General features: G+C 42.8%; 1 protein-coding gene across 1 annotated transcript in view; it reads left to right on the top strand.

The window, feature by feature from the left end:
- LRFN2 (leucine rich repeat and fibronectin type III domain containing 2) overlaps positions 1 to 27,008 on the top strand; it is a 240,656-nt gene that overhangs the window by 162,668 nt on the left and 50,980 nt on the right. Inside the window, exon 2 of the mRNA XM_038393601.2 lies at positions 4,712 to 6,104. Within this exon, the coding sequence (XP_038249529.1) occupies positions 4,732 to 6,104 (1,373 nt within the window). The 5' untranslated portion in view covers positions 4,712 to 4,731. The remainder of the gene's footprint in view (positions 1 to 4,711; positions 6,105 to 27,008) is intronic.

Here is a 27,008-nt window from a genome sequence, read left to right as displayed (position 1 = left end):
GGATAAAAAAATCCTGCATATACCATGGATTCCTAGGGCTCTGCAGGGAGCAAATGCATGTGTCCTGAAGCCCTACAAGCTCTGTTGTTGGACCTTGCTGTTGCAAGAGCAGTCTAAACTCCATTAGCCAGCACACAACTGAATGAATGCTAATGCACTGGGCTCCAGCTTAGCAGCTCATCACTAAGAGCCCAATGTGGCACTATCATTGATGAGTACTCACTGTTCTCACACAAGCAGCTTCACTGAAGTCTATGAGACTATTCATACAGGTAAGGTACTATTCAGTAAAAATGACATAAATGGGCCCTAAGGTAGAGCATCACAAGGAGGTCTATGGTACCAAAATACCAGTGCAAGTGATATATCACAATGGCTGGGACTTTCTTCTGAAAATAACTAGCACAATAATAGTTCCAAATAGTATACTACAGTCAGAATGAAAAGGAGGACTTGTGGCACCTTAGAGACTAATAAATTTATTTGAGCATAAGCTTTTGTGAGCTACAGTCAGAATGACAGCTGCCATGATATGCCTCTCCTGCTAAAGATGCTATTGATCCTTCTGCTGGTAAAAGCATTTGCGTTCTCTCTCTCTCTCTCAAACACATAGACAGACAGCAGATGAGCTGTCAAATCTTCCACAGATGGTATCCCCATTGGGGTTTGCATTGCCATTTAGAAGCTCCTGTTTCACAGCCTCCTCTCTGTGTATCAATGCCTGTTTTCCATAATTAAGTTCTGTTCCTGCCCCTGTTTTTGCAAACCCTTTTCACTCTGATGCTCACAGTCGACGATCTCCCAAAATTGCTATGATATTTAACAGCATCCAAAAAAAAGAAAAGAAAAAAAGGCAGTTAGGTAATTGGAACACTTAAAGGAGACATTGCTCCTAAGTGTGCATTTATATTTTCAAATATATGTTTGGGGAATGGAGAGGTGGGGGAAGAGAGAAGTTGGGGAAGGGCTTATTAGTAATTAATTATTGATCTTTATTGATAAATAATATTTATCTGTATTGATCTTTCCCCAAAATTGTTTTTAAGCTGCTTTTTGTTTACGTTTCAGCTGGTAGGGAGATATACAAAAGTAAGGCCTCACAGCATGATTATAATTAAGATTCAAAAAGCCCATTGTCTGTAGAAAACTAGCAATTGATGATAATATAAAGGATATTTAAAGAGCTTTGTAAACTATGCCGTAGATTTGCGTCAATAATAAAGTTGCTAAGTATTAACAAACATCTTTTAACCATTAGTTCCTTATTTAATATATAAGACAAAATGACACTAATTGAATCCTTTTTTAAAAAAAACCCTCAGTCATATTTGTTTGTAGAGCTCAACAGTTACTGATGCTTCAATCCGTCCCCCCCATAAAATAATATTATATAAATGCTAATATCCCAACATTGCTGATCAACCCTGTCATTAAAGAAAAAAATCCCACTGCCCACTTCCCCACCCCTCAAGAAAAATTCCCTACTGTGTACAGCTCAGCAACTGGGATACTTTACATTTATATAGCTCCTTTCTTTCTCTACTGATTTACATACTGTATTAGGGAGTATACCAGAAATATTTTTCCCACTAGTGAAATGCAACCACCTCTGGGCAGAGCACAACATCTGATTTCGGTGCACATGAATACTGTATTACAATTTAGGGCAGAAGAATCTGTACCCAGTTGAAGCTGCAGGAACAACTTAAGGAGGAACTCGGGTATTCAGATACCATAGTGATAAGAGTGGAGTAAATCTGCATAGTTACAGGATAGTCAGAATGTACTTAACCCAGTTAATATTTTGGCAACACCAGTGCTCTAGCACCCAAGTGGTCAGGATTTGAGTCATGTTATACAAATGATAAAAGAAGCCCTACAATAACAAATGGCTCTGGGACCTAATTCTCATTGACTGTAATGGGAGCAGGAGCTGTTTCTCAGAGTGAGAACTAGAAAACATTCATCGATGTGACAGGCTTTTGTTTCCAATGCCAGAGGATTATTAACTAACCTGGATCTCTTCTTTGCATTATGATATAATAGGTGGACAATGGTCTTTTCAGCTGTGGGATGAAGTATATATAAATGCATAATTAGCTGTATTTATTGAAAAGCGTTCCTGATGTCAGATGGTTTCTCAGGGGCAAATGGCATCCCAATGCTAATCGCTACAGCTCTTTGTGGGGTGCTTTGTGAAATCACCGTGTATGCAGTGGTAACATCTCTCCAAGCCATTTTTAGACCCAGATGATTTATTTACCACCTACAAATATGCAGGGTCAGAATTATTCTAGGTAAATGTTTCAGAGTGGACCCTTCCCTCAGTGGTTAAAGCTTGTTTACTACTTCCTTCAAAGCAGACAATGTAACACAGGGCTTGATGTTACTCAGTATAAAAGATGATGAGCTGCAGGGGTGGTGATAAATACTTCAATCACTTACCAAAAATAAACCTCTGAAATGTCTCCTCATTAAATCAGCTGAAGCCACCTTAGAAACATGGGTCTGTAAAAGGAACCAATATAGCATGAGTGTGTCTTCTTTTTCTATAAGGTTTCCTTTTCAAAGCATGCTACTAAAGGGCACTGAGCGCATGAGGCATCTGTGTGATCAGGAAGGGGTGCTACATGCCCCAAGCGTCACAAATAGTGGTGTGAGGTTATGTAGTAGAGGTGATGAAGGTCAAATGGAGGTGAACTCCTCTCCTTAGTGATTTAGGGCTGTCTTGTGCTTTTAGGCATAGCCCTGAGCAGGGGATAGGTGTGTAAACTTTACCTCCCTAGAAGTTAACCCTGGGTGACTTCATAGTTATGGACACCTCTCAGAGAAACAGTTCCCTCCCATCTTCTCCCTTGTCTCTGGGGTAGAGGGAGGATTGCTCATTCCTTATCCCTCCCTGCCTATGGGGTGAGGGGGCAATGAGGAAAGTAAGCAGGCATATATCCTGTGCACCCAGACCTAAGAGTCAGATAGCCCATGCAGGGCCCTGGACGTGTTTTTACTTCCCTGAAGAGGCATGTGGTTCCAGGCACAATCTCGCCCTCTGAATGGATCTCTAAGTGTTTTGTTTGTTCTTTGAATTAATGCTCCTAGCAGATTAAGATGGCAAGATATGTTTGCACGTGAGATTTGAGAAACAGATGGAAGTGATGAGGCAGGGAGATACAAGAAGGATGTTAGGGACAACAGAAGATGCAGGGGAGCACATACTGACATCAACAGATTGAAGGGATAGAAAGGAAGATGGTTCTAGAATACGAATGGGAAAAGAGGGCAGAGGACAGGAGACGAGAGAGAGATTAGGTCTATGCTGGAAGTCGGAATGAGTCTATGATGTGTTTTAGAACAGAAATCACAGTTCTAGCTACTGTATAATTTAGATACTCTAATAGCACTTTAAATTTCAAGGCACAGATGTCTCACATCCTGTTTTTACTTATGTGGTAACCTTTGACCATGTTAATTACCAGGGCTCAGATTCCCCCAACAAGTTCTGCATGTGGAGTGGAATCTATCTATGAGGTTATCTCATTTTGTGCATGGATGGGCACTCAACTGCCTCCACAGCACCGCTCCCCTTCTTCAAGTCCCCACAAAGACCTTTCTGTGGGTCTAGAATTTGCACAGGGAAGGGGGTGGAGACTGGCTGGCCAAGGGGGAGTGGGCAGGTCAGGGAGGATGCACATCATTCCATTCAGACCCAGTGGGCAATCCCAACCCGAGAGGGTCTGAACTGCAAGGAAGTCAGGGTAATGGGAAGTTTGCCAGGGGCCAGAGCAAGCACAGATGTCCTACAGATGCCTGGGGATCTGCTACGCTGGGCTCTGCAGCCTTTTCCATGGGGGTGACGACCTGGTGAGATGGCATGGTGAGGCTGAACTGAATTTCCATGCAATGAGTTTTCCAGGAGACTTCCTCTCCCTGAGCTGCCTCCAGTGGGTTTAGCCATGGGAGGGGATGAACTGGCCAGACAATTACACTATAATTATCATGTACCTGAAGGGGAAATATGTGGCTATTTTTATCCTCTAAATTGGAACGTTTGACCCTAAGTTTAACTCCACATTATTGTGCAGGGATGTGTAATTACTAGCGGGCACCTTCCGTCCTCAGAGAAGTATGCATAATTCCCACTGAAGTCACACTGATTTTAAGTAAGAGCACTGCCCAACGATAGGCTATGTCCTCATCCAGCTACCTAATATTTAACTGTAAACCCTGTTATGTTACCATTTAGATAAAGAGCAGTTAGTTATCAAAACTCATGAACAGACAAAACCATTATGTCTGTAATTATGAATGCTCATTTTGGAAAATAACTTCTATTCCACTCCGATTCAAAATGCCACCATCATTATCTGGGAAAAAAACAAGTGTCTTATAGGGGGAGAAATTGCTGCTCTAACCACAGAATTAGCACCTGTTGTTGGGAAGAGTGAATGCCTCAAAGATAGGAATAGCCATACCGGGTCAAATCAATGGTCCATCTAGCCCAGTATTGTCTTCTGATAGTTACCATTGTGAGATGATTAAGAGGGAATGAACAGAACAGGGCAGTTTCAAGTGATCCATCCCCTGTTGTCCAGTCCCAGCTTCTCCCACATGACTGGGAGAAGTTGCACTTGAGCTGATTCTTTGGGGAAGATATTAGCCAAAAAGCATGAGTGAAAAAGCTGCTGACTCAACTGTAATTCTTCCTTTCTTGCAGGTACTGCTGCATGATTTACCATGGAAAAATTGCTCTGCAGCATCCTGGTGTTTGGAATGGCAGTTGCGGTCAATGCTTGTCCCAAATACTGTGTGTGTCAGAACCTGTCGGAGTCACTGGGGACTCTGTGTCCCTCCAAGGGCCTCCTTTTTGTACCATTAGACATAGACCGAAGGACTGTTGAACTCCGACTCGGGGGTAACTTCATTGTTAACATCAGCCGACAGGACTTTGCCAACATGTCTGGCCTTGTTGACCTCACTTTGTCCAGGAATACCATCAGTTACATTCAGCCCTACTCCTTTGCTGATCTAGAAAGCCTTCGGTCTTTGCATTTGGACAGCAATAGGCTGCCTAACATTGGAGAGGATATTTTGAGAGGCTTAATTAACCTTCAGCACTTGATAATAAATAACAACCAGCTGAGCAGCATCTCGGACGAAGCCTTTGAGGATTTTCTGGTGACGTTGGAAGATTTGGATCTTTCCTACAATAACCTCCAAGGCATCCCCTGGGAATCGATAAGGAAGATGGTAAACCTGCACCAGATTAGCTTGGATCATAACCTGATAGATTATATTACAGAGGGGACGTTTGCAGATCTTCAGAAATTGGCCAGATTGGATCTAACCTCTAACAGACTTCAAAAGCTCCCCCCAGATCCCATATTTGCCAGGTCCCAAATATCTCCATTAGAAGCAACTCCATTTTCTCCACCTCTGTCTCTTAGCTTTGGAGGCAACCCCCTGCATTGTAACTGTGAGCTGTTGTGGTTAAAGCGGCTTGACAGAGATGATGATATGGAAACTTGTGCTTCCCCTCCACATCTAAAGGGAAGATACTTTTGGCATGTACGGGAAGAGGAATTTGTTTGTGAGCCACCTCTCATTACCCAGCATACTCACAAGTTGCTGGTTTTAGAAGGGCAAACTGCCACATTAAAGTGTAAAGCCATTGGGGACCCATCCCCAGTCATTCACTGGGTGGCTCCAGATGACCGACTCATTGGGAATTCTTCGAGGACAGCAGTCTACGATAATGGTACTTTAGATATCGTTATCACTACATCCAAGGATTATGGAACTTTCACGTGCATCGCAGCCAATGCTGCTGGAGAATCAACTGCGACCATTGAGCTTTCAATTGTGCAGCTTCCACACCTCAGCAACGGTACAGGCCGAGCCGCCCCACCCAAATCCAGGCTTTCTGACATCACTAGCTCCAGCAAGTCCAATCGAGGGGAGACAAAAGGTCTACCAGAAAGGACTGTCTTGGTGTCAGAGGTGACAACTACCTCAGCTTTGGTCAAGTGGATGGTGAGCAAGTCAGCCCCCAGGGTTAAGATGTATCAGCTGCAATATAACTGCTCAGATGATGAAGTTCTAATTTACAGGTAAATCTGACTGCTAATTTTTCCTTTGAAAATTAAGATGATGGGCATGTGGGGGGAAGGGGATTGGGTTAATAATGGATGATGTAGCTTGTCATTGTTATGTCACTGGTTTGAATCTGACCCAAGATGGCGGTGACAAAAATTCCTTACTATTTGATAGGTCTGTCTGTCTAACCTATCTACGTGTATACAGTACTGATCACTATAGTATCTAGGCTCTGACTGGACCATTTCATAGTCAATTGGCATCCATGTTGGGGGAAAAATCACCATTGCAGTTGGCACCCTTGTTGGTACTCTTGGAAAAGAAGGCAAAAATTATTTTGCTTGGAGATTAAATTCCTTTCCCACATGGAGAGGTGCCCATCTGCCACTCCGCCACCCTTAATCAGGATCAGGGTTGAAGCATACTGGTATGGAGAGGATGCGGTGTGGATGAAAGCTTGTCCTATCTGCAGCCCATGTTCTACCTATTCCAAGGAATAAGAGAAGACCTCAAGGGATATCAATTTGGCACTTTAAACCATATTGGGGCTTTATTCTCCTCTCACTTACACCAATTTTACACTCCTGTCACTGATGTCACTACAGCTTTTTGTGATTTACACCAATGTTCATAGAAAGAAGAACCAGACCCATAACTGCAAATATGTAGGGACTGATAAACCAACAGTGCTACTCCAGCTTTATACCAGTTTTGATTTCAGTGGCATTCCATAGGTATAAAACAGGAATAAATCGAGGGGGAAGCAAGCACATGAAAAGGAAAGATGGTGTAAATTTTAGGTGTTAAAAAAGTAGTAGGAAATGCCTTAACAAAATAGGAAAATAGTGGTGTGTTATTGTGTGTAAGACTGATGTAGTGTATTGATGCTAGTGATGAAAACAAATAATCCTCAGAAAGCACTACTTTCTGCCTTGCGGCTGCAAAGACAACAATAGCAGGTGTACTGGGCTAAATTGTACCTAATGGGAAACCCTTATCAAAACACAGGGGCTATGGTGAGGGTTGTGCATATTATGTTTGGGCCTGACTTCAGTGGGAGTTGGGGCACTCATACAGTCACAGGACGCACTCCCCTGAAGCAAAGGGCCTTTGCTTTTAGGCTGAATCCTTACCTGCCTGCTGATAGCTACTCATAATATCTGGTGAGTGCTACTTGGCCTTTTCACTCTGTTCTTGCACACATCCCTCTTGCATTCATCTTTGATTTCAAGTGGCAAATGCCAATGTTTGTAGAAACCGAATTTTAAATTAATATATGCAAGTACTTGAGCCAGATGTTCTTATGTGCTCAGCCAATCAAGGAACAGAAACATTACCATGTGATGTATCAGGCTGCTCACAACTGAGTGACACAGCTCAAAATGTGAATACTGGAAATCAAATCCATAGAGGAAAAAATTCAAATACTGAATAAATCTGAGGAAATCACAATCTGCTCATATATTTTCTCCAAACAAAAATATGTTAAATTAATCAGATCAATTACTAGATGGACATTATTTGCTTTGTTTTGGCTAATGTACTGTAGAACTTGTGTTCACCTTGGGTTCACCACCAGGTGCAACTGCGTAGAGAGAAAGGGGAATAATAAACTAAGTAGTGGTAGAATATTAGGTAGAGAAGAGATCAGCATATAATAGTCCTCAGGGAAAATTGGGACTAACTCTAGAGGTAAGGCCTAGTGGTGGTTAAGTTCTTGATCTCCCTGGAGGTCTGAGGCAGCAGCTGTGAAAACAGTACAAACAGGTGGGCATTGTGCATGAAGATCATCTTTTAATGCCAGAGCTAGCTATGTAGACTGTCTGATGATGATTATGAAGAAAAGGCTGTCCAGAAAAAATAAAAACGATGCAGGAAATACCATCTAGTGGCTAGATGGGAGGGGACTGGGTGATGTGGTAAGAATAGAAGGATTGGAAGATGTCAGAAATGGCCCCTTCAGCATGGTCTGAAGGAATGAGCAGAGGCCTAGAAGTCAGAGAGTCCAGAATTCTAATAATGGCTCTGCTACCAACTTGGTGAGTGGCTTTGGACAAGTCACTTTGCGGCTCTGTGCCTCAGTTTCCCCATCTGGAAAATGGAGACAATGATCTTTGCTTTCTATCCGACAAAGACACTGAAACAGAATTAATTGTACCTAGTGCTTTTTGTCCATAGATTTCAAAGTGTTTAATAAAGAAAGGTAAGTGTCATTATCCACTCTTTAGAGATAGGAGAACTGAGGCATAGCAAGATGAGGTGACTTGCTTGAGGTCATACAGGAGGTCGGTGCTAGAGATAGGAACCAAATGCAGGCCTCCGGAGCTTCAGTTCAGTAACCTATCCATTGGCCCATTCTGCTTCTCACAGTTGATTTGCTAATGTTGGTTAGTTCTTCTTTAATAGGTACTCATATGGGCGTAGTCATGACCTTAGAAAACAGAATTTTTGTACAGTACTTGGACTATATAAAGTGCTGTGTAAATGCTAAACAATATTTCAGTGTTTAAATAACACAGCAATAGGCACTTTATAGTCACCTAAGATATATAGACAGGGTTGAGATTCATTGGCAGGGCTCTGAAAGGAGGATGCTTGCCCTGCTGCTGTGAATGCTGTATGCATTGAGGACAAGTTTGCTGTGTTGTTCACTCAGCCCTTTTCATGAACATTCAATTCATTTTCAAACAGAAAGGGTGAGGGACTGCACCCTTCTATTGTCAGTGAAAACTATTGATTGATCTCAATGACAATTGCATACAACACTGATCACGATATGCCTTTCATCTGGCCTGTAGGTCTCCGCTGTCTTCTCAGGGTCGTTCTGCACACGTTGCAGGCTGTGCAAATGGGATATCAAGGCTCCAATGACCTCATGAAAATTAAAAGACGTGGGAAATAATGAGAAATGTTTCCCATCAACTCTCCTGACTGAATGGAGCAAAAGGTTATCAAAATCCAAATCTCAGCTCTAGATTCATTAGTGCTGGCATTATTAGGATTAATGGAAGTGGCAGCCCAGTAATCTGTACGTGCCCCTGTTATTTCTGCCCAGGGCCTGATTCTGCTTCCATTGAAATCAACAGCAAAAATCCTATTGATTTCAGTGGAAGCAGGATCAGGCCCCTGATGCACAGCTGCAGTGAACCTAATTCTAGGTCAACAGTACATTAGCTGTGTTCTACTGCCTTGGAGTAATAAGGACAAGGTTGAGAGAATGGACTGGCATCTGTGTAAGGGTATTACACAGTGCTTGTGTTTATAGGCACAGGTGACTTGATCAGTCTTAATTTGCAATGAGAATCTTGGGCATTACCTCTGGCATTTAAAGAGCGACCTGCCTTCCCTCATGTAAGATACCACATGCCACTCTTTTTGCATCACTGTGATCATTGTGCCAAATCTCCTTTGTGTCAAAGGCGTTTGTAAATAACTGTTGACACCAAAAAGTCTCTTCTTTGGCTTTGCACTCAGCTACCTGCCGCCTTGCAAGTGCGGTAGTATTTAAAAAGATCCTGACACACGGGTTGTATGTTGTAGCCCCTGCTTTCTGCTAGATTGGCAGATGGGCACCATTAACTTATCACTCCACGCCTGGATGCAGTGACCACTGTCTTTCCTTTTTACCTTGACTGCTCTTAGTTCCGTTGGTGTCAATTGGTGGAGTTATTCTGATATATTTTGATTAGAACAAAGCCTTCTGTCTCTCTTGCCTGGTCTCTTATGGGTCTGCTTCACTGTTCTGGGTTTTTGTTTTGTTTTCTTCTCTTTCTGTTTCTGCTTTCTTTTTCCATTTAATGGTTTTCCTTGTTTGGTCCCCTTTCTCTTATAGACACGCCCACCCCCTCCTCCCGACTCTCCATTTCCCCACTCAGATACATGCTGCTTGGAGGCCATTTATTGGTGGAGCCATGAGGCTGCCATGTGCTGTCATGGCCAGCTGGTGCCACAGGAGCAAGGAAACAAAGCTTGGCCTGGCAGGTCGCTTCCTGTACTTGTAGCTCAGATACACTTGGGCTTTTTCCACACTTAAATACTGTAGGGAGCAGCACAGAAACAAGGAGGGAAGATGGGGGCTTTCAAGGAGTTACTTGCTGCTTTGTGTATGGTCCCAGGACACATTTGCAGTGGGGTGTTTGCGGAGGGGAGGGAGGGCGGGGATGGATTTGTAATCACATGGCTATCTCATAGTTCCCCTCTTCTGCCTCTGGACTATTCAGGCACCCCCCCTTTGGGATATACTCCATCAGCATGGGACACATTGTACTAAATGTTTCCTGGATCACTTTGCTCTCCAAAGTGAATTATGGCAACAGACAGTGGGCAGAGAAAGGCCGATGGAAAGATACAACGGTAACCAATGGGGAGGGAGGTGCATCATCTTACAAGGGAAGCAAATATTGTGAAATTCTCTCTCCCCTTTTTGTTATGTTTTTTAAATAATTAATGTTTATGTTATGTGCGGGGGGTTTTTTTGTTTATAGTTGGACACAGGATCTCTGTTGCGTAGAGTTTCATTCGCAATAAATAATGCAGAAGATAGGCAGAGTTGTGGGAAAGAGATCTTTATTAAATATGCCATGTGACCAGTGTTACATGCTGTGGTTCTGGAGTTTGAGAAGTAGCAACCTGAACTCAGCTTGCATTCCCGAGCCCCTGGGTGCCATACCATACTAGATTCCTCAGGAAACCAGATCCTCTTGCTCCACTTCCACTCTTCATACTACTGTTACGCCATTTGATAATCAAACAGAAAACACCTATCCAGCAGAGGTTACTAGCACTGGCCTAGTTAGAGACAAGTGTTACTGGGGATTCCAGTACACATTTAGGAGCTCTTCAGTTCCGCCTGCTTATTATAGTCAATCACAGAACTAATAGAAATGTATGGCTGGCAGGGACCTCAGGTGGTCATCTCCCTGCACTGAGACAGGTATTAAGTATACCTAGATAGGTGTTTTCCTAACCTTTTCTTAACCACCTCCCCAGTGATGGGGATTCTACAACCAACCTCCCTAGGAGATTTGTCATACACATATTTAAACTATTTAAACTAAGGCAAGAGCGCTTAAGGGACTTGGCCCAAGTCACAAAGCCAGTCAGTGCAGAGTCATAGAATACAGGAATCTGGACTCCCAGTCTCCTGCCCTTCACAGTTCTCCCAGCTTGGATTCGTAGCAACCTTTTTATGGCCACAGCTTGCTGCTGTTGAGACAATGGCACAAAACGGGGAATTGTGATGTCAGGTGGAGAATATGCCAGCAGGAATGGCAGAAGTCTTAGAAAGCAAAGACCTAAGTTTTCACCTGAATGTCTTTACCAAGCAGAGCAAATGAGGAGAGAAATATAGGATGCCAAAGAAACTAAATAAAATGATCACTAGACACATCTCTTCTATCTTTTTTTTTCTTTCCTCTGTCCCCCACCTCTAAAGCTGCTCAACACCTTACCAGGGCAGAGATTTTGGGCCCAATCCTCAGCTCAAGTCGGTTTTGTTCCACTGAACTCAATGGAGCTATTTATGCCAGCTGAGGATCTGGCCCCTTGTTTCACATCTGCCAAGTGTTGTATGCAGTGTCACTGCAGCTGTGTCAGTCCCACAATGTTAGAGAGACAAGGTGGGTGAGGTAATATCTTTTATTGGGCCAACTTCTATTGGTGAGAGAGAGTGAAGCTTTTGTGCTTATACAGAGCTCTTCCTGAGGTCCAAAAAGTGCAACACTCACCTATTGCATTATATACATAAGAATCGTAAAGTAGGGAATGCCATGAGAAGCTCTGCTAGCTAAGTATCCCAATAGCATGTAAACTAGCAAAGATCTCCTTTGACACATACAGCATCCAAGAACACAGGCTGTATAGATTAGGAGAGCCACATGGATTGCTCACAATTCCTTTTCCGATTCCTACCAAATTAAAGTATTTAACTGTAAGAATAATTATAGCTCTGGTTCTCTTTGCTTTCTACATTTCCCCTCCTTCCTTCCCTCCTGTGAAACTGGCATCACCTTCTGCTGGAAATCCTCTATATCCCCGTAAACAAGCAGAACAGCACCTGCTGACTGGAAGTGGGATGGAAATAATCATTGCTTTGGGGCTTCAGTACCCCCGACTGTGACGTGTGACGGTATTCCATGCAGCAGCCAGGGGTGAATTAAGGTAGCACCAGCTGGCGCTGCTGCTTGCTTCCATTGTGACAGCTAATTATTTGAAACGTGAGCAGGAATTTTCATAATTATCATATCAGAGAAAGCCAGTGGGAATTATGAGGGCAGCAGCCAGGTGAATGGGGGGACGTTTTGAAACGTATGTGAATCTGTGTTCAGCAGTCTGATCCTTTCCCACACGCATGCACACAACATAAAGCACGTTTAAATGTGCTCCATTGATAAGGCAAATTTAGATCGGAGGAACCATTATGTGGTTTTGTGTAACAGTAGAATCTAGTGCACTCAGCTGAGATCAGGGCCCCATTGCACAAGGCCTGTCCTGAAGAGCTTACAATCGGCAAACAAAGGGAGAGAGGGCAAATAAAAGTACAGAGAGGGAAACGATTTACTCAGGGCAGTGACAGAGCTGGAACTAGAACCCAGGTTTCCAAAGTAGTGGCCTACCAAGATACAGCAGTTAAAACATTAGCCTAGACCTTAGGAGACCTGGGTTCTTTTCTATGGTAGTGCAGCACCCTGCACAATGGGGACCGCAATTCTGATTTGAGACTTTGGGCACTATCTTATTGTAATATTAACTATTACTACTACTACAAAAGATGAGAATATTTGCAAGTATTGCTGTAGAACTTCTCAGGCCACATTTAGCTTGCTGGTTGTATTTTGGATTAAAGCAATGATGATGTGACAGATATGGCAACTTCCTGCAATATCCTTGAAAGCCCTTACTGTATTAAGTTGCATATTACTCTGGGCTGGGATTGTAATGTAACCTCTATAGCGGGAAGAGGTGACAGATATGCATATTCCTGCAATATCTTTGTGGTCCACTGTTTCATGATTTATGTATGATTGTGTTTCACTCCTTGGGGGAAGGCTGCCTGCTCCTCCAGGAACCAAAAGCAGTGGGTGGGTATTAAGGCAAATCAGTCAGGTTGTAACCCCACCCCCAGAGAGGTATCACTGCGTGGGGAGGCTTGCATATGCTAGTCCAGACTAGATTCTCTAGAGACCAACAAACAAAGAAAGGACTTCTGGATAAATAGTCTCAGTTTAAAGTGACTCAGGGCCTTCCTTCTGATCTGGCAAACAGACAGGACCTTCTGTCCAAGTGGGTGAGGTGGAATGGGGTGAAGGGGAAGGGAACCCTTGCGGAAGGGTTAGACGAACCTACTAGGGCCCCATAAGACTGATGGGGATCTCTGGTAATATGTTAGCATGGGTTTAGGAACATTTGTTGTTTTAATTTGTTTTCTCTGTAATGCTTTCACCTTAAGAATAAATGTGTTTAGAAAGAGCTGTGTGGTAACTTATAATTGTGGGCAATTACGCTGTTCCTAGCCTCTGGGGAGAAAGCAAAGCATAGATGCTGGCCTGTTTAGGGAGTCTGGCTTGCTGGGAATATCACAGTGTAGTCAGTGTAGTGCAGCCTGGAAAAACCCAAGTCAGGAGGAAGAGAGATGCAGGTCTCTACCTAAGAGAGGCGATGACTGGGAACTGGAAGCCTAAAATTATAGTGGGTGACCATTGTGGACACCTGCTTAAAATACATGCATTTTAAAAACACTCCACAATCATTACATTTATGATAGATTTGGGCCTGTTTTACTTTGCAGTATTTAATATAAAGGGTGATATAAACAACCATACAAATTATGGATTTCTGTAGCATTGCACTCTAACTTGTAAATTCAGCACTGAAAAATGTATTGTATATAGTCCTGAACAGTTTTTATTTCTATCTATCTATCTATTTTATGTAGCAGGCAGTTTAAGCTCTAAAATATGAATAAATGGTTCCACATCTCTCTCCTCTCTTTAACAATAGTGGAGTGGATTGGATTACTTTAACAATGTGGTAATGCTTTACATTTACACAGCTCCTTTCATTGCAAACATTTTATAGTCTAGGTGAAGAGAGCTCACTAAACCAATCACTGACACCCAGCTGCATCTCTTTTAGGTCATAGCAGCAACTCTGCACCAGAAAGCCAATGCACCAATGTTTTAAAATTCAAAAGCAAAGAATAACCTCAGCAATTGCAATTATAGAAACTTGTAGTTGGGCAGGAAGTAATTAACTGAGTTAGAATTTCCACAGCACAATGGGACTAATACATCTACTCTTGCATTTGATGGACTGTTAATAACAAGCACTTAGAGACTATGATGATGGGTGCTTTAGAATACTGAAAATATGTAAAAAAGAAAAGGAGTACTTGTGGCACCTTAGAGACTAACAAATTTATTTGAGAATAAGCTTTCGTGAGCTACAGCTCACTTCATCAGATGCATTCGATGGAAAACTATGTAGGAAAAATATGTAGGAACCTGATGTTGCATTTCAACCATGCAACAGCATAGGACCCCCAGGACCAGGGTGTGGCAAAGCCCCAGAAAAGAGTGCCAGCACCCAAATTACTAACACCATTTTGTGTGACACATGCTTATTCCGTGGAGGTCTCTCATCCAAGGCCTGAGCATACCTGACTCTGTTTACCTAAGATCACAGGCTGAGGTGCATTGGCTATAGTTAGTCAAGGTATGTTATTTTCTCTTCTAAGCAAATCATGAGCAAGTGGCTTTGCACAGAGGAGTTCCACAGGTATAGAGGGATGGAATCCTTCTTTGAGGCCAGACCACTCTATACATGTGGATGTGGACAGTGGCTTTGTATAGTTGTGGACCGACTGGCTGCACCTCTTCCCTTTTATAGCCCATCTGAGTGTCCCCATGTTCCCCAGGACGTGCCATGGTACCTAGCCACCAAGCTATGCTCTAGCACCCACAGCTAGCCTCGAGGGACCTTTTCACTTTCCCCCTCCATGCAGAGTTGATGCGCATCAACCTCCATTGGACTGCATAGCCCTTACTTGCATCAGAGCATTCTCCCCCTTAACCATTCAACTTCCAACGTCTAAGCATCAAACAAAGGAACTGCTGGCTAAAGTCATCGGTGAGGGATGAATAGTCTAAAAAGCTAGAGCCAACCAGATGAAGACACTGTATTCATCATTTCACCTTGACAGGCAGAGGCAGTAAGTTTATAAAAATAATATGTGTCTCCTGGAATCTCATCCTTGAGGTGAAGTGAGATCCCCATAAATCAGGACAAGAGAAAGCCCGTTAGGGACCTCTGGAGGTTGCTTCAAAGTAGCTCAAAAAGTGTTTTGGGATAATTTCCAGTGGCGCTTTAGTGTACTGAGGGTTTGCTGAAGGTCTTCTGGGGTATTCAATGCCACATTACGGAGCTTCAGTGACATATCTTTAGATCTTAGGGGTTCCACCCCCACTTTCCACACAAGTTTTGTCTCATGCCTGGAAAAGGACACAGATTGGCTTTTTCTGCAGTACTAAAAAGAAATCTGAGAGGAAGAGAAAAGGAGATAAGGAAATGCCTCAGAAATGGCAAATGCTGCATTATCATGTCAGCACTGGAATCACTACTTTTAACAGATGATTGGTAGATATTGCCAAAATAAATAAGCACGTATAAAAGTGTTGATGAATCCAGGGAAAGCCCAAACCTCAAAGTCATCAAAGCAGTCCCCAGATTGTTAGTGACAAGAAGTTGTTACCATCTTGTGTGTGTTCAGTGGCTTGTGTGAAATGAGTTATTGTACCTCAGTCCAGTTCATAATGGACAAGTGTCTACTTTACAAGAACCAGCTCCCTTAGGGGAGTTCCCTTGACAGTCCTAGCAGCAAGGCCCAAGACTGAATGAGCCCTCTTTTATCTCCACAGGAGATAATTCTAGGTACACAGAGTACAGCAGGAGAAGCTTGCCTTACTGCTACCCATGGCATCTGTCTGTGGACAGAGGACTCTGATACTGCAGTGATGATCACCAGTTTAAGAAACAGTATGAGAGAGGCAGGCAGATAGATAAGACTTCAGTCTCCGGGGCTGTTAGCACCTCTCTCTGGTTTTCAAAATATTTAAACCCTCCTGTACTAGCCCTTGTTTTAAAGTATAACAATTGACTGACAATGTATGTTGATGTATATAAAGAATTAGTACATTACAGCAGTCCCTCTGAGCTCTGCCTCGGGAGCTGAACAAAAAGACAAAGGGCTTGATTCTGATCTCAGTCACTGCAATGTTACTCAGGTGCAACTCCACCAAAGGCAGTGTTGTTACATGGACAGAAGTGAAATCAGAATTAGTTTCCAGACTGTTATAAGACCGAATGATCCTGTTTTAGCTCTGTGGCTAATTATTTATTTAGCTCATCAAAGGCTCAACATTTTTAGTTGGGGGTCATTGAGGAGGAGAATCTTCTTGCCCACATGTGTCATATCCCCTTTTAGCTGTTCTGAACCCAAGTGCCGGGAGCTGTCCACACCTTTAATAGTCATAGTGTTTTACATATTTGATGCTAAAATGAGCCATTTTGATTAAGCTTCAGGTGATTCAACATTCTCATGTCTAAGTGAAAAGTTTTAACATATACATAGGATTTGTGAATATTAATAAGCCAGCCCACAGCTACATAGTTACTACAGTTTTTCCTATTCTAAATATAGGAAAGAGCTATGGGGTCTCATAGGCTGCTCTGTGTGGTAACTATTGCAAAATGCTGACATTTGAATGGTAACCAGCTCCTATATCATTCATATCATTCATATGCATATAAAATAAAAATACATGGCACTGATATGACCCTTTACAAATGTTAACTACTTACTAACGGCCTGATCCCAAGCCTATTGAGGATTCCCATTCATTTCAATGGGTTTTCAATCAGCCTTAAACTTTTGTGATGTGGATATTCTTATTTTACAGATAGGGAAACTGAAGCATGGGGTGGTTAAGTGATTTGCCCAGTGTAACTCAGTGAGCCAGTGGCACAAAGCTGGGAACAGAACCTAGAGAATCACAGTTCGGAGGAGAACCCAGGCGTACCAGTGTGCAGCTGTCAATGCATTCCAAATGTGCCAATTTCTCCTCATACTTTTTTTTAGTAATTCAGCATGCTGTACTAAACAATTATTATATTTGAATTGTGACAGCACCTATCAGCCCTAGTCAGGGATTGGAGCCCCATCATGCCAAGCACTGTGTCCGCACACATAACAAAAAGATGGCTACTGCCTCAAAGAGCTTACCATGAAAGTCAAGGTGTTTGATTTTCACATTTTATATTTATAGGTTACCTTAGAACATGCAAGGAACTCTGCTAGATGTCTGACTAAGCCTTAGTTTTGCCTTCTGTAATGATCCATCATTGTAATTCCATCACTGAGGTTGAACTATAGTTTTCTGTAAACTGAGTCCACAGTAAGTGGGTGATTCTTTTATAACTCTCCTATATGACACTGAAATACATCTCTCAGAGTGAGACTGTGGTTCACCTCACATTTTGACTGCAGCATCAGATTTCAGCAGTCCCCAGCCAGCATTTCTCTTCCCTGAAGCCACCTTAAGATAGTCTTTTTATCCATTCTAATATCTCTTTGTTCAGAGTTCATGCCGAAAGATCCCCTGGCATTGTGAGCAGGGCAACCAAACCTGACCAGACTAGTTTATGCGTTTCTCCTGAGAGTTTCTCCTCTTCACACAGTGGATTTGTAGTATTAATCCTTTGAGAGCCAGGAAATTGAATTTTGTTTACAGCCATTATTTGTAGACTCCTGCAGGGTTTAGCTACCTTTTAACCAGCAATACCTTAACCACCAAACCCACAGAGATATATATATAGCTACATAACATTTATAAAAAATAATACAGATAATTCCCATGTTCTGCACAGCTTCCATCTCAGGGAAGCAACAGACAAATTCAAAACAATAAGCCCCATCACAAATGGGGTTTTTAGGTGGTGCACCAAGAATATTTTAAAAAATAACGCTGCTGCGGGAAAGGCTGAAGTGTACAGAGTCAATTGTCACATGCTGCTGGGGATACCCACAGCTTAAGCCCACTGTGTTACCTCTCTGCCTCAGCAAGAATAAGTTTTGCTGGCAAGTAAGCTGTGTGTCAGCTCCCTGCCGCACCAATTAGCTTCCTCACTAGAAAATTCCTCAAAGCTCTCCTGACCCAAACCTTGCCTAGGAGGTAACAATTGGTGAACTCCGGTCCCCAGACTCCTTGGAGATGTTTCTCTGAAATGCACAGCCCCTATCACTGTGCAGTCACTGAAGCTATTAAGTTGCCCTGTACCTCACAGTTTATTAATTTAACTAGGGTAAATACACCCTTCCCTTCAAATACAGCATTGAATTAGTTTATAGAAAAACTAAAGCAAGTTTATTAACAAAATAGCATGGATTAAGTGATACCAAATAAGAGATAAAGACAGCAATGGTTAAAAGCAAGTAAAAGTGAAAACACACATCTTAAAGTCTAAAACTTAATCTAGCAAGTTGAAGTCTTTGTTCCAGATGGTTTCTCTCACCCACAGTCTCCCTTCCAGCTTTTTACTGGCTAGCCAGGCCTGGACCCATCATAGAAGTCAAACCACTTGGTTTGTTTGTTTCCTAAGGTGAAGGGTAAAGATGGAGTCTCTCTCTGTTCCTTATATCCCCAAGGCATTGTCTTTGTTTTTCAAGTCAGGAAAGCCTCCTGTGTCTCTCTTTTCAGAGTAGCAGCCGTGTTAGTCTGTATTCGCAAATAGAAAAGGAGTACTTGTGGCACCTTAGAGACTAACAAATTTAAATTTGTTAGTCTCTAAGGTGCCACAAGTACTCCTTTTCTTTCTGTGTCTCTCTGTGGTACAGAAGCATGTTAATTCTCTGTCTCTTGAGTTCAGGATCAGGCTAACACCTGTTGGTTTAGCTTGATAGCTTTGTTTATAGCTAATATGTAAATTGAGGTAAACCCACAATCTTTTGCCTAAGACAGACCTGTTTTTGCCTTTAACTAGGCTAGGCTGTCTTGTTTTAAACATGTTCTAGAAACATCAAACAGAGGGAATTCATCATTTCAAATATAACATTAACACACACATTTTACAATGATATTAATAAACAGTGTGTTGATAGCTTTTATCTGAGACCTCACAAGGCAGATTGTGCACAAAAGTATTTACCACAATAGTGTGTAGGGTGTGCATACAGGGTCCCTAGTGTCATATCAGTCTGCCTGAAAGGGAAAGGAATGACAAAAGGGCAGGAGACAAATGAGAGAGTAAAAACAAATGGGATCAGAAATTTCTTCACTGCCACTGGAACAGCGAGAAAGTCAAGTAGCCCAAATGTTCTTACTATAATTTTGAGTGATAATCAGAAACACTTGTCTCTAAGAGACTTGTCGAACACCTGTGACCAAATATTTATCAGAACAGACTCCAAGAGACAGAATTATGACAAATGTGTTCCCCCCAAGAATAAATAAGAATTAGCTGGGATCATGAAAAGCTGGGGATTCCTTATCTTGGGATGCTATGTCCTGAGGAGAAAAATCTTGAGCCACAGTGGGATAAAGGTTTCCAAAATAAAGGAAAGAGACGTTTCTTTCAATTTATGTTGAGGTACAATCTGTGTCTAAAATAGGGGGGAAATGGAAATTTAGTCTGCATATGTAGAAAAATATCTTGATATTTGAGATACAAATATGATGTTTAAAAGAATAGTATAATTAATAGAAAATACGATTTTCAGTCTAGATGTCTTATTTCAGATGAAGGAAAACAAGGAAAGAATAAATATAAAGTCTCCATGTAAAAGCAAATATGAGAGAGAGCACAGCAAATAGCTCTAACATTCTGCTTCTGAAACAAAACACAAAATGCAGACAGGTTGCCTTGTAGCAAAGGAGCAACATATACTGCATTAGTGGCTCCAAATTATTATTAATCGTTTGTACTATAGTAATGCTTACAGGCGCCTACCATTATCAGGCCTATGTGGCACTGGGCATTGAACAATTATATGTTAAGAGGCCGTCACGTCCCCAAAGCGCTTACATTCTAAATAGACAAAACAAATAAAGGGTAGTCGGGGAAACAGAGGAGAAGTGATTAGCCAGAGGTCACACAGCAGATGAGTGGCAGAGTTCGGAGCAGAACCCAGACCTTAACTCTGAGTCCAGTGCCCCATCCACTAGAATACACAGCCTTTAACTCCCCATTCTGGCTTCCTGGTGTATCCTGTGAGTCAGACTTATAGCTTATAAGTTCTTGGAGACAGAACCTGTTTTTATTTTGTGCCTTGAGCACGTTGCCGGAGCTTAACAAATAATAGCAACCGTGCAATTCATTTCCCATGTGAAATGGTTGAAACCCAGTCACTTGAAAGGTTTAAAATTAGACTGGACAAAGCCCTAGAAAAATAATCAAGCTGAGATGGGGGATGCTGAGTTCAAGGGCAATGTGTGCTTGCTCAGAGTGGGTGAAAATTAACCCTCTACTGAGGGGCCAGTACAAGGCCTGTGTTCCACATATGCCTTAAGCCCTGTTTTGAGGGTGTAAGTGAGATTTTACGAGCGCATAGGCTTTGTGTTAACCCTCTGCACAGGGGAGAATTTCACCCAATATGAGGAGCTTAAATCTTGAAGCAGTAAAGATTCATGCTTAACATACTATTACAGGGGGCCTGCTGCAATGTCCAATGAATGGTTTTATGACAAAGAAGCCATTTGTTCTATGTTGTGCTAATGTCAAAAAGTGGTCCAAAGTTTAGACGGTGAAGAAAAAAATAGGTGAGGGGTGCTGGAGGGTTCTAAAGCTTGATACAGATGATTCCTGTTCTCATGTTTCACCTGTTTTCTCTTATCTTACAATCTATTAATAACCTAGTAAGTGTGGAACCACCTTGCCCAAAGGGACCCCAGTCCCTGATTTGGGGTCGTTTAGGTGCTACTGTCATTCAAATAATGAATAACAATAATATTCTAGAAATGTTTTCATATTTACAATAAAATTAAACCATTTTTATGCAGTGTGGGGGAAGGGAATGAAACGTTCTCTGGCATATTTGGAAATCCAAATACAACGGCTCAAATTCAGCCCTGGTATAATGGCTCTATTGACGGCAGAGTTACAGCAGGGATGGATTTGGCCCTGTAGCACTCTGCTAGGGTAAGAGCCTCAGAAAGTGACAGTGACTAAAAATGAAAATGGAGGGAGTTTCATTGGCTAGGACAAGTGCTTTGCTGAATGTACACAGCATCAATAGGGGAAAGTATACTATGTTTTAACCCAAGTAAAGGAGAGGGGTCTGTGTGGCATCATTCACTGAGCTCCACAAATGGGAAGGAGCCTGTGCTCTAGAAAAGTCCTCCAGAACATCTGGAGATATCACGCTTCTTGTACACTCTTCATGCAGTCCTTGGTTTCCTGTCACATGCTTGCTGCTAGTGCAGAAACAAAGAAGCTCCAGATGGGGCAGTCCCAGTCTACAGCTACACAGAACAGTACGGAGTTTTATTACCTTATTCTGCACATGGTTTCCATTCCTAATAAAGGGTTTATCTTGACACTGGTTCACTCATCCGTAAGATACTACATGGTTCCAGGAGTGGAAAACACAGCGTAGATCCGTGAAAGATAACATTGCAATGGCTACTCTAGAGCCCATGCAATTGCAAGCAATTCCCGCACCAGACCTGAGACTCCCTGGAAACGTTGAATGTGCCTGGAAATGGTTCAGACAGCGATTTGAGCAATATATGAAACTCACTGGGGCAAATTAAACTGAGGATGAGCAAAAGACTGCACTGCTCTTAACAGTGATAGCCATAGAAACCCTAGGTGTCTACTATGTGTTCCATAGTGAGGGTGGTGGGGAGACAGAGGAAGGTTTTGAAGGAATAATGAAAATGTTTGTGGATCAGTGCAAAAAAATAAAGAAACCACCCCTCCCAGAAAAAATAGAAACAGAGAAAAAATGTTACTTATGAGAGAGAGAGATGTTCAGGATCAGAATGAAGGGGATAGTACAGAGGAGTTTGTCATAGACTTAAAACTAAAAAGTCCTGTGAATATGGTATATTAAAAGTCTCTCATTAAAAATGAGATTGTCCTTGAGGTGTAACAATAAAAAAGAGTCTGTGAGTGGTTACTAAGAGAGATGGATGTGATGCTAGAAAGGGCAAGATGTATATGCAAAACAGCAGAACAGAAACACAAATAAAAAACCTAGAAAAAGGCACAGAGCATATGAGTGTGAGGACCATAACTAAACCAGCATGGGAAAAGTTCACAGAAAGGAAATTGGCTAGTGACACTAAAACAGAAAGCAGGAAATAATGCCAGTGATGTGGCCACCTGAACGAATATAGGAAATTCTCAGCATTCAGGCAAATATGTAGAAGCTGTAATAAGCCCAGCCATTATACTAAAATGTGCAGAGAAAGCAGTAAAGTGTATGTATGAAGTGCAAAAGTGGATTCTTCAGGTGAGGAGGAAGAGCTGTTCTTAAGTACAATAATGAAAACTCAAAAACTGGAAATTATAAAATGTGCACAAATGGCACTTTGGTGACATACAAGATAGACACTGGGGCACAAGTAAATGCTATAATAGAAACTGAAATAGAGAGATGTAAGGAACACATAAAAGTGGAAGAGTCAAAAGAGTGTGTGAAAGACTATAATGGAGGAGCAATTCAGCATTAAGAGAGTGCACGCGGTTACTTAAATACAAAGAGAAAACGATAAACCAATAATTTCTGGTGGTACCCAGAGGCAAGCAAGCAGTCTTGGGCCTACACACACAAGGTTCTTGGTCTTGTTAAGAGGATGTATGCCATAGAGAGACAGACAGACGACACAGAGCCAGATAGGAATAGTGTCATACGAAGATGTAAACACAGGAAATGGGTGCCTCCCCGTAACATACTAGTGGTTAGGAGAAGATGAAGAGCCTGTGGTGCATACTGCACGTAAGGTTCCACAAGCCTTAGGAAAAAGGCTAGCAGAGGAGCTGGAAAACATGACAGCAAATGGTATCATCTGGAGAATAGAGGAACCAGTGGATTAGACTCATGCCTGAGTAATCACAGAGAAAAAGGAGAGGACTTACAGTTGTGTATGGATGCTAAGGAGTTGAATAACAGCATAAAAAGGAACCGTTCCTCTTTCCCACAAGCAGTGACCTACTGTCTGAGATGGCAGGAGCCAAATTTTTCAACATATTAGATGCATCAGCAGGATTTTGGCAGATTCCCCTTGGACAATGAGAGCGCCAAGATCTGCACTTCAACACACCATTTGGCAGATACTGCTTCCTAAGATTGCTTTTTAAAATATGTTCAGTTTTAGAAGTATTTCACCGGATGCTAAAGGGTCCAGCAGGCATGAAAGTGTTCATTAATGATATAATAATTTGGGGAAGCACTGTCACTGAACATCAGGAACAATAAATAGAGTACTGGAAATTTGCATGAGCTAATAACCTTAAACTGAAGAAGGCCAAATGTCAATTTCAAACAACAGAAATAACATACTTAGGAAAGAGACTGACCTTAAAGGGAATCTTGCCCAATGAATCAAATATTCAGACAATATTGAACAAAAAAGGCAATGAAAAGGCAAGTAAGCATGTTGAATTACACCAACAAGTTCATACCTAACTATACAGCTTGCACAGCTTGTATGGGGAGACTTTGGCAAACCAGTAAAGTGCCTGAAACCACTATGGCTTATTGCTAAAAGCAGCCAAGTCAGCAGGCTGTAAATTAGCCAAGTCAGCAGGCTTAGCTTAACTAAGGCAGGAGGGGAGGGGATTTTGGGTGCCACAGAAAGGGCAGCTTGACCCACGTCCTTCCTGATAAGAATTGTGTTGAAGTTGCTGATACATGCATCTTAGAAGAACAGGATGTGCCCCAGGAATGTCTACTGGGGCCTCAAGGCTGCAAATTCTGGAAAAACCCACACCTGGTTAATCGATAATCAGAAGGAACCTCTCGCTTGACCATTGAAACTGCTTACTTAACAAGTTTGCTTTAAGGGACATGTCATTCTATTACTAATGTATAAATAAGGGGAAAAAGTTTGAGGTAGGGGGACTCTTCAGGACTGGACTCTCCCTCTGGATGCATCTTGTGTTCCCCACTAGCAGACGGGCTGCTGCTGTGCCACTCGAGAGCCGCACTCAGCTTTGGTAATTATCAAGGGTTGGGGATGTTTTACTAAGCTGTTGCAGACATGTGTATAAGTGCTTGACACTAAGTAAAGATTAGCTTTAAGTGAAAGCACTCTTGTTGTTGTCCTGTTTGTGCCAGCCATCTATTGGTTGGATGGCCGTGTCTCCCCTTATTTATTTCCTGACACCACCTCGCAAAGAGTAAAAGTTACCAAGAGCTTTGAGTTGGAAGAACCCTAGGTAACAGAATTTGGAGGCCCCAGCGAGTATTGGTAGAGAGGAAGGAGATGAATGGTACAAACAGTTTGTAGTTCGTCCATTGCAATAGGAGGTAAAAGACGGCAGGGTGGGGTCGCTCCCTACAAGTTCTCGTGTCGCAGTTTGCGAGTTAATTTACGGATACATTCTGTTACTGGGACTCAGAACTCAGGCTGATTGCCTGCTTGAGTGGAGAAATGATGTCCAGAGACAGGGAACCAACTCCAGGACACAGCCCCAAAGATCAGAGCTGCCAGACCTTAACACTCTGCCAATGACACCGTGCAGAAACGGGAGTCCCCCAAGTGGATCTCATTCTGACTGGCCATCAGGAAAAGTCCATCTGTCTTATTTGGAGTGGTGAGCACTGTATGTGTATGTGCATTCTGTTTTGATGATTGTTAAGAAATAGAGGTTATGTAGTATATTACTGTGTAAGGCACTTTCACTGGTAAAAGACCCCGTAAACCCACAAAAGATTAAGCCCTGAGTCCACAGGGAAAGGGAGTTTTCTCGGAGTCCACAGAGAATGGGTACTTGCCTGGAGCCCATGGAAGAGTAGAGCCCAGAGCCCACGGAGGGGTAAAGTTAGGTGCTTTTTGCCTGGAGCCCTAGGAACTGGGGAAAAGATGGGTGCCGTTGAATGTGTGAGTAACAGAGAATTTTGTGCTGGTAACAAATTCAGTGGAGACACTGCAGGCAGCCTAAGGGCTTCTGGACTGAACTGATAGGGTCTAGCACAGTAAACAACAGCAAAGTACCTGTGCCTTCTGTCAGAAAGGGTCGCTACCTATCTGGCAGAATGACCACCCCAGAGCAACAAGAGAGAAAGGGAACAAAGAAAAGGGACCAGGAGGGGTGGGGGCTAGTTGAAGAACCCACCCTCCTTGCTAAATTGTTAGTGGGACAAAGCCTGTGCCCAAGGGAAGGGGCAGTTCAGGGAGGAAAGCAGGATCAGGCCCAGACAACCAGGCAGGCAACAGATCATAGAATCATAGAATCATAGAATATCAGGGTTGGAAGGGACCCCAGAAGGTCATCTAGTCCAACCCCCTGCTCAAAGCAGGACCAAGTCCCAGTTAAATCATCCCAGCTAGGGCTTTGTCAAGCCTGACCTTAAAAACCTCTAAGGAAGGAGATTCTACCACCTCCCTAGGTAACGCATTCCAGTGTTTCACCACCCTCTTAGTGAAAAAGTTTTTCCTAATATCCAATCTAAACCTCCCCCATTGCAACTTGAGACCATTACTCCTCGTTCTGTCATCTGCTACCATTGAGAACAGTCTAGAGCCATCCTCTTTGAAACCCCCTTTCAGGTAGTTGAAAGCAGCTATCAAATCCCCCCTCATTCTTCTCTTCTGCAGACTAAACAATCCCAGTTCCCTCAGCCTCTCCTCATAAGTCATGTGCTCTAGACCCCTAATCATTTTTGTTGCCCTTCGTTGTACTCTTTCCAATTTATCCACATCCTTCCTGTAGTGTGGGGCCCAAAACTGGACACAGTACTCCAGATGAGGCCTCACCAGTGTCGAATAGAGGGGAACGATCACGTCCCTCGATCTGCTCGCTATGCCCCTACTTATACAACCCAAAATGCCATTGGCCTTCTTGGCAACAAGGGCACACTGCTGACTCATATCCAGCTTCTCGTCCACTGTCACCCCTAGGTCCTTTTCCGCAGAACTGCTGCCGAGCCATTCGGTCCCTAGTCTGTAGCGGTGCATTGGATTCTTCCATCCTAAGTGCAGGACCCTGCATTTATCCTTATTGAACCTCATTAGATTTCTTTTGGCCCAATCCTCCAATTTGTCTAGGTCCTTCTGTATCCTATCCCTCCCCTCCAGCGTATCTACCACTCCTCCCAGTTTAGTATCATCCGCAAATTTGCTGAGAGTGCAATCCACACCATCCTCCAGATCATTTATGAAGATATTGAACAAAACGGGCCCCAGGACCGACCCCTGGGGCACTCCACTTGACACCGGCTGCCAACTAGACATGGAGCCATTGATCACTACCCGTTGAGCCCGACAATCTAGCCAGCTTTCTACCCACCTTATAGTGCATTCATCCAGCCCATACTTCCTTAACTTGCTGACAAGAATGCTGTGGGAGACCGTGTCAAAAGCTTTGCTAAAGTCAAGAAACAATACATCCACTGCTTTCCCTTCATCCACAGAACCAGTAATCTCATCATAAAAGGCGATTAGATTAGTCAGGCATGACCTTCCCTTGGTGAATCCATGCTGACTGTTCCTGATCACTTTCCTCTCCTCTAAGTGCTTCAGGATTGATTCTTTGAGGACCTGCTCCATGATTTTTCCAGGGACTGAGGTTAGGCTGACCGGCCTGTAGTTCCCAGGATCCTCCTTCTTCCCTTTTTTAAAGATGGGCACTACATTAGCCTTTTTCCAGTCATCCGGGACTTCCCCCGTTCGCCACGAGTTTTCAAAGATAATGGCCAA

This window comes from Dermochelys coriacea, chromosome 3, assembly GCF_009764565.3.
Source record: "Dermochelys coriacea isolate rDerCor1 chromosome 3, rDerCor1.pri.v4, whole genome shotgun sequence".
NCBI lineage: Eukaryota > Metazoa > Chordata > Testudines > Dermochelyidae > Dermochelys > Dermochelys coriacea.
This window is presented reverse-complemented; position numbering and strand designations above follow the sequence as displayed.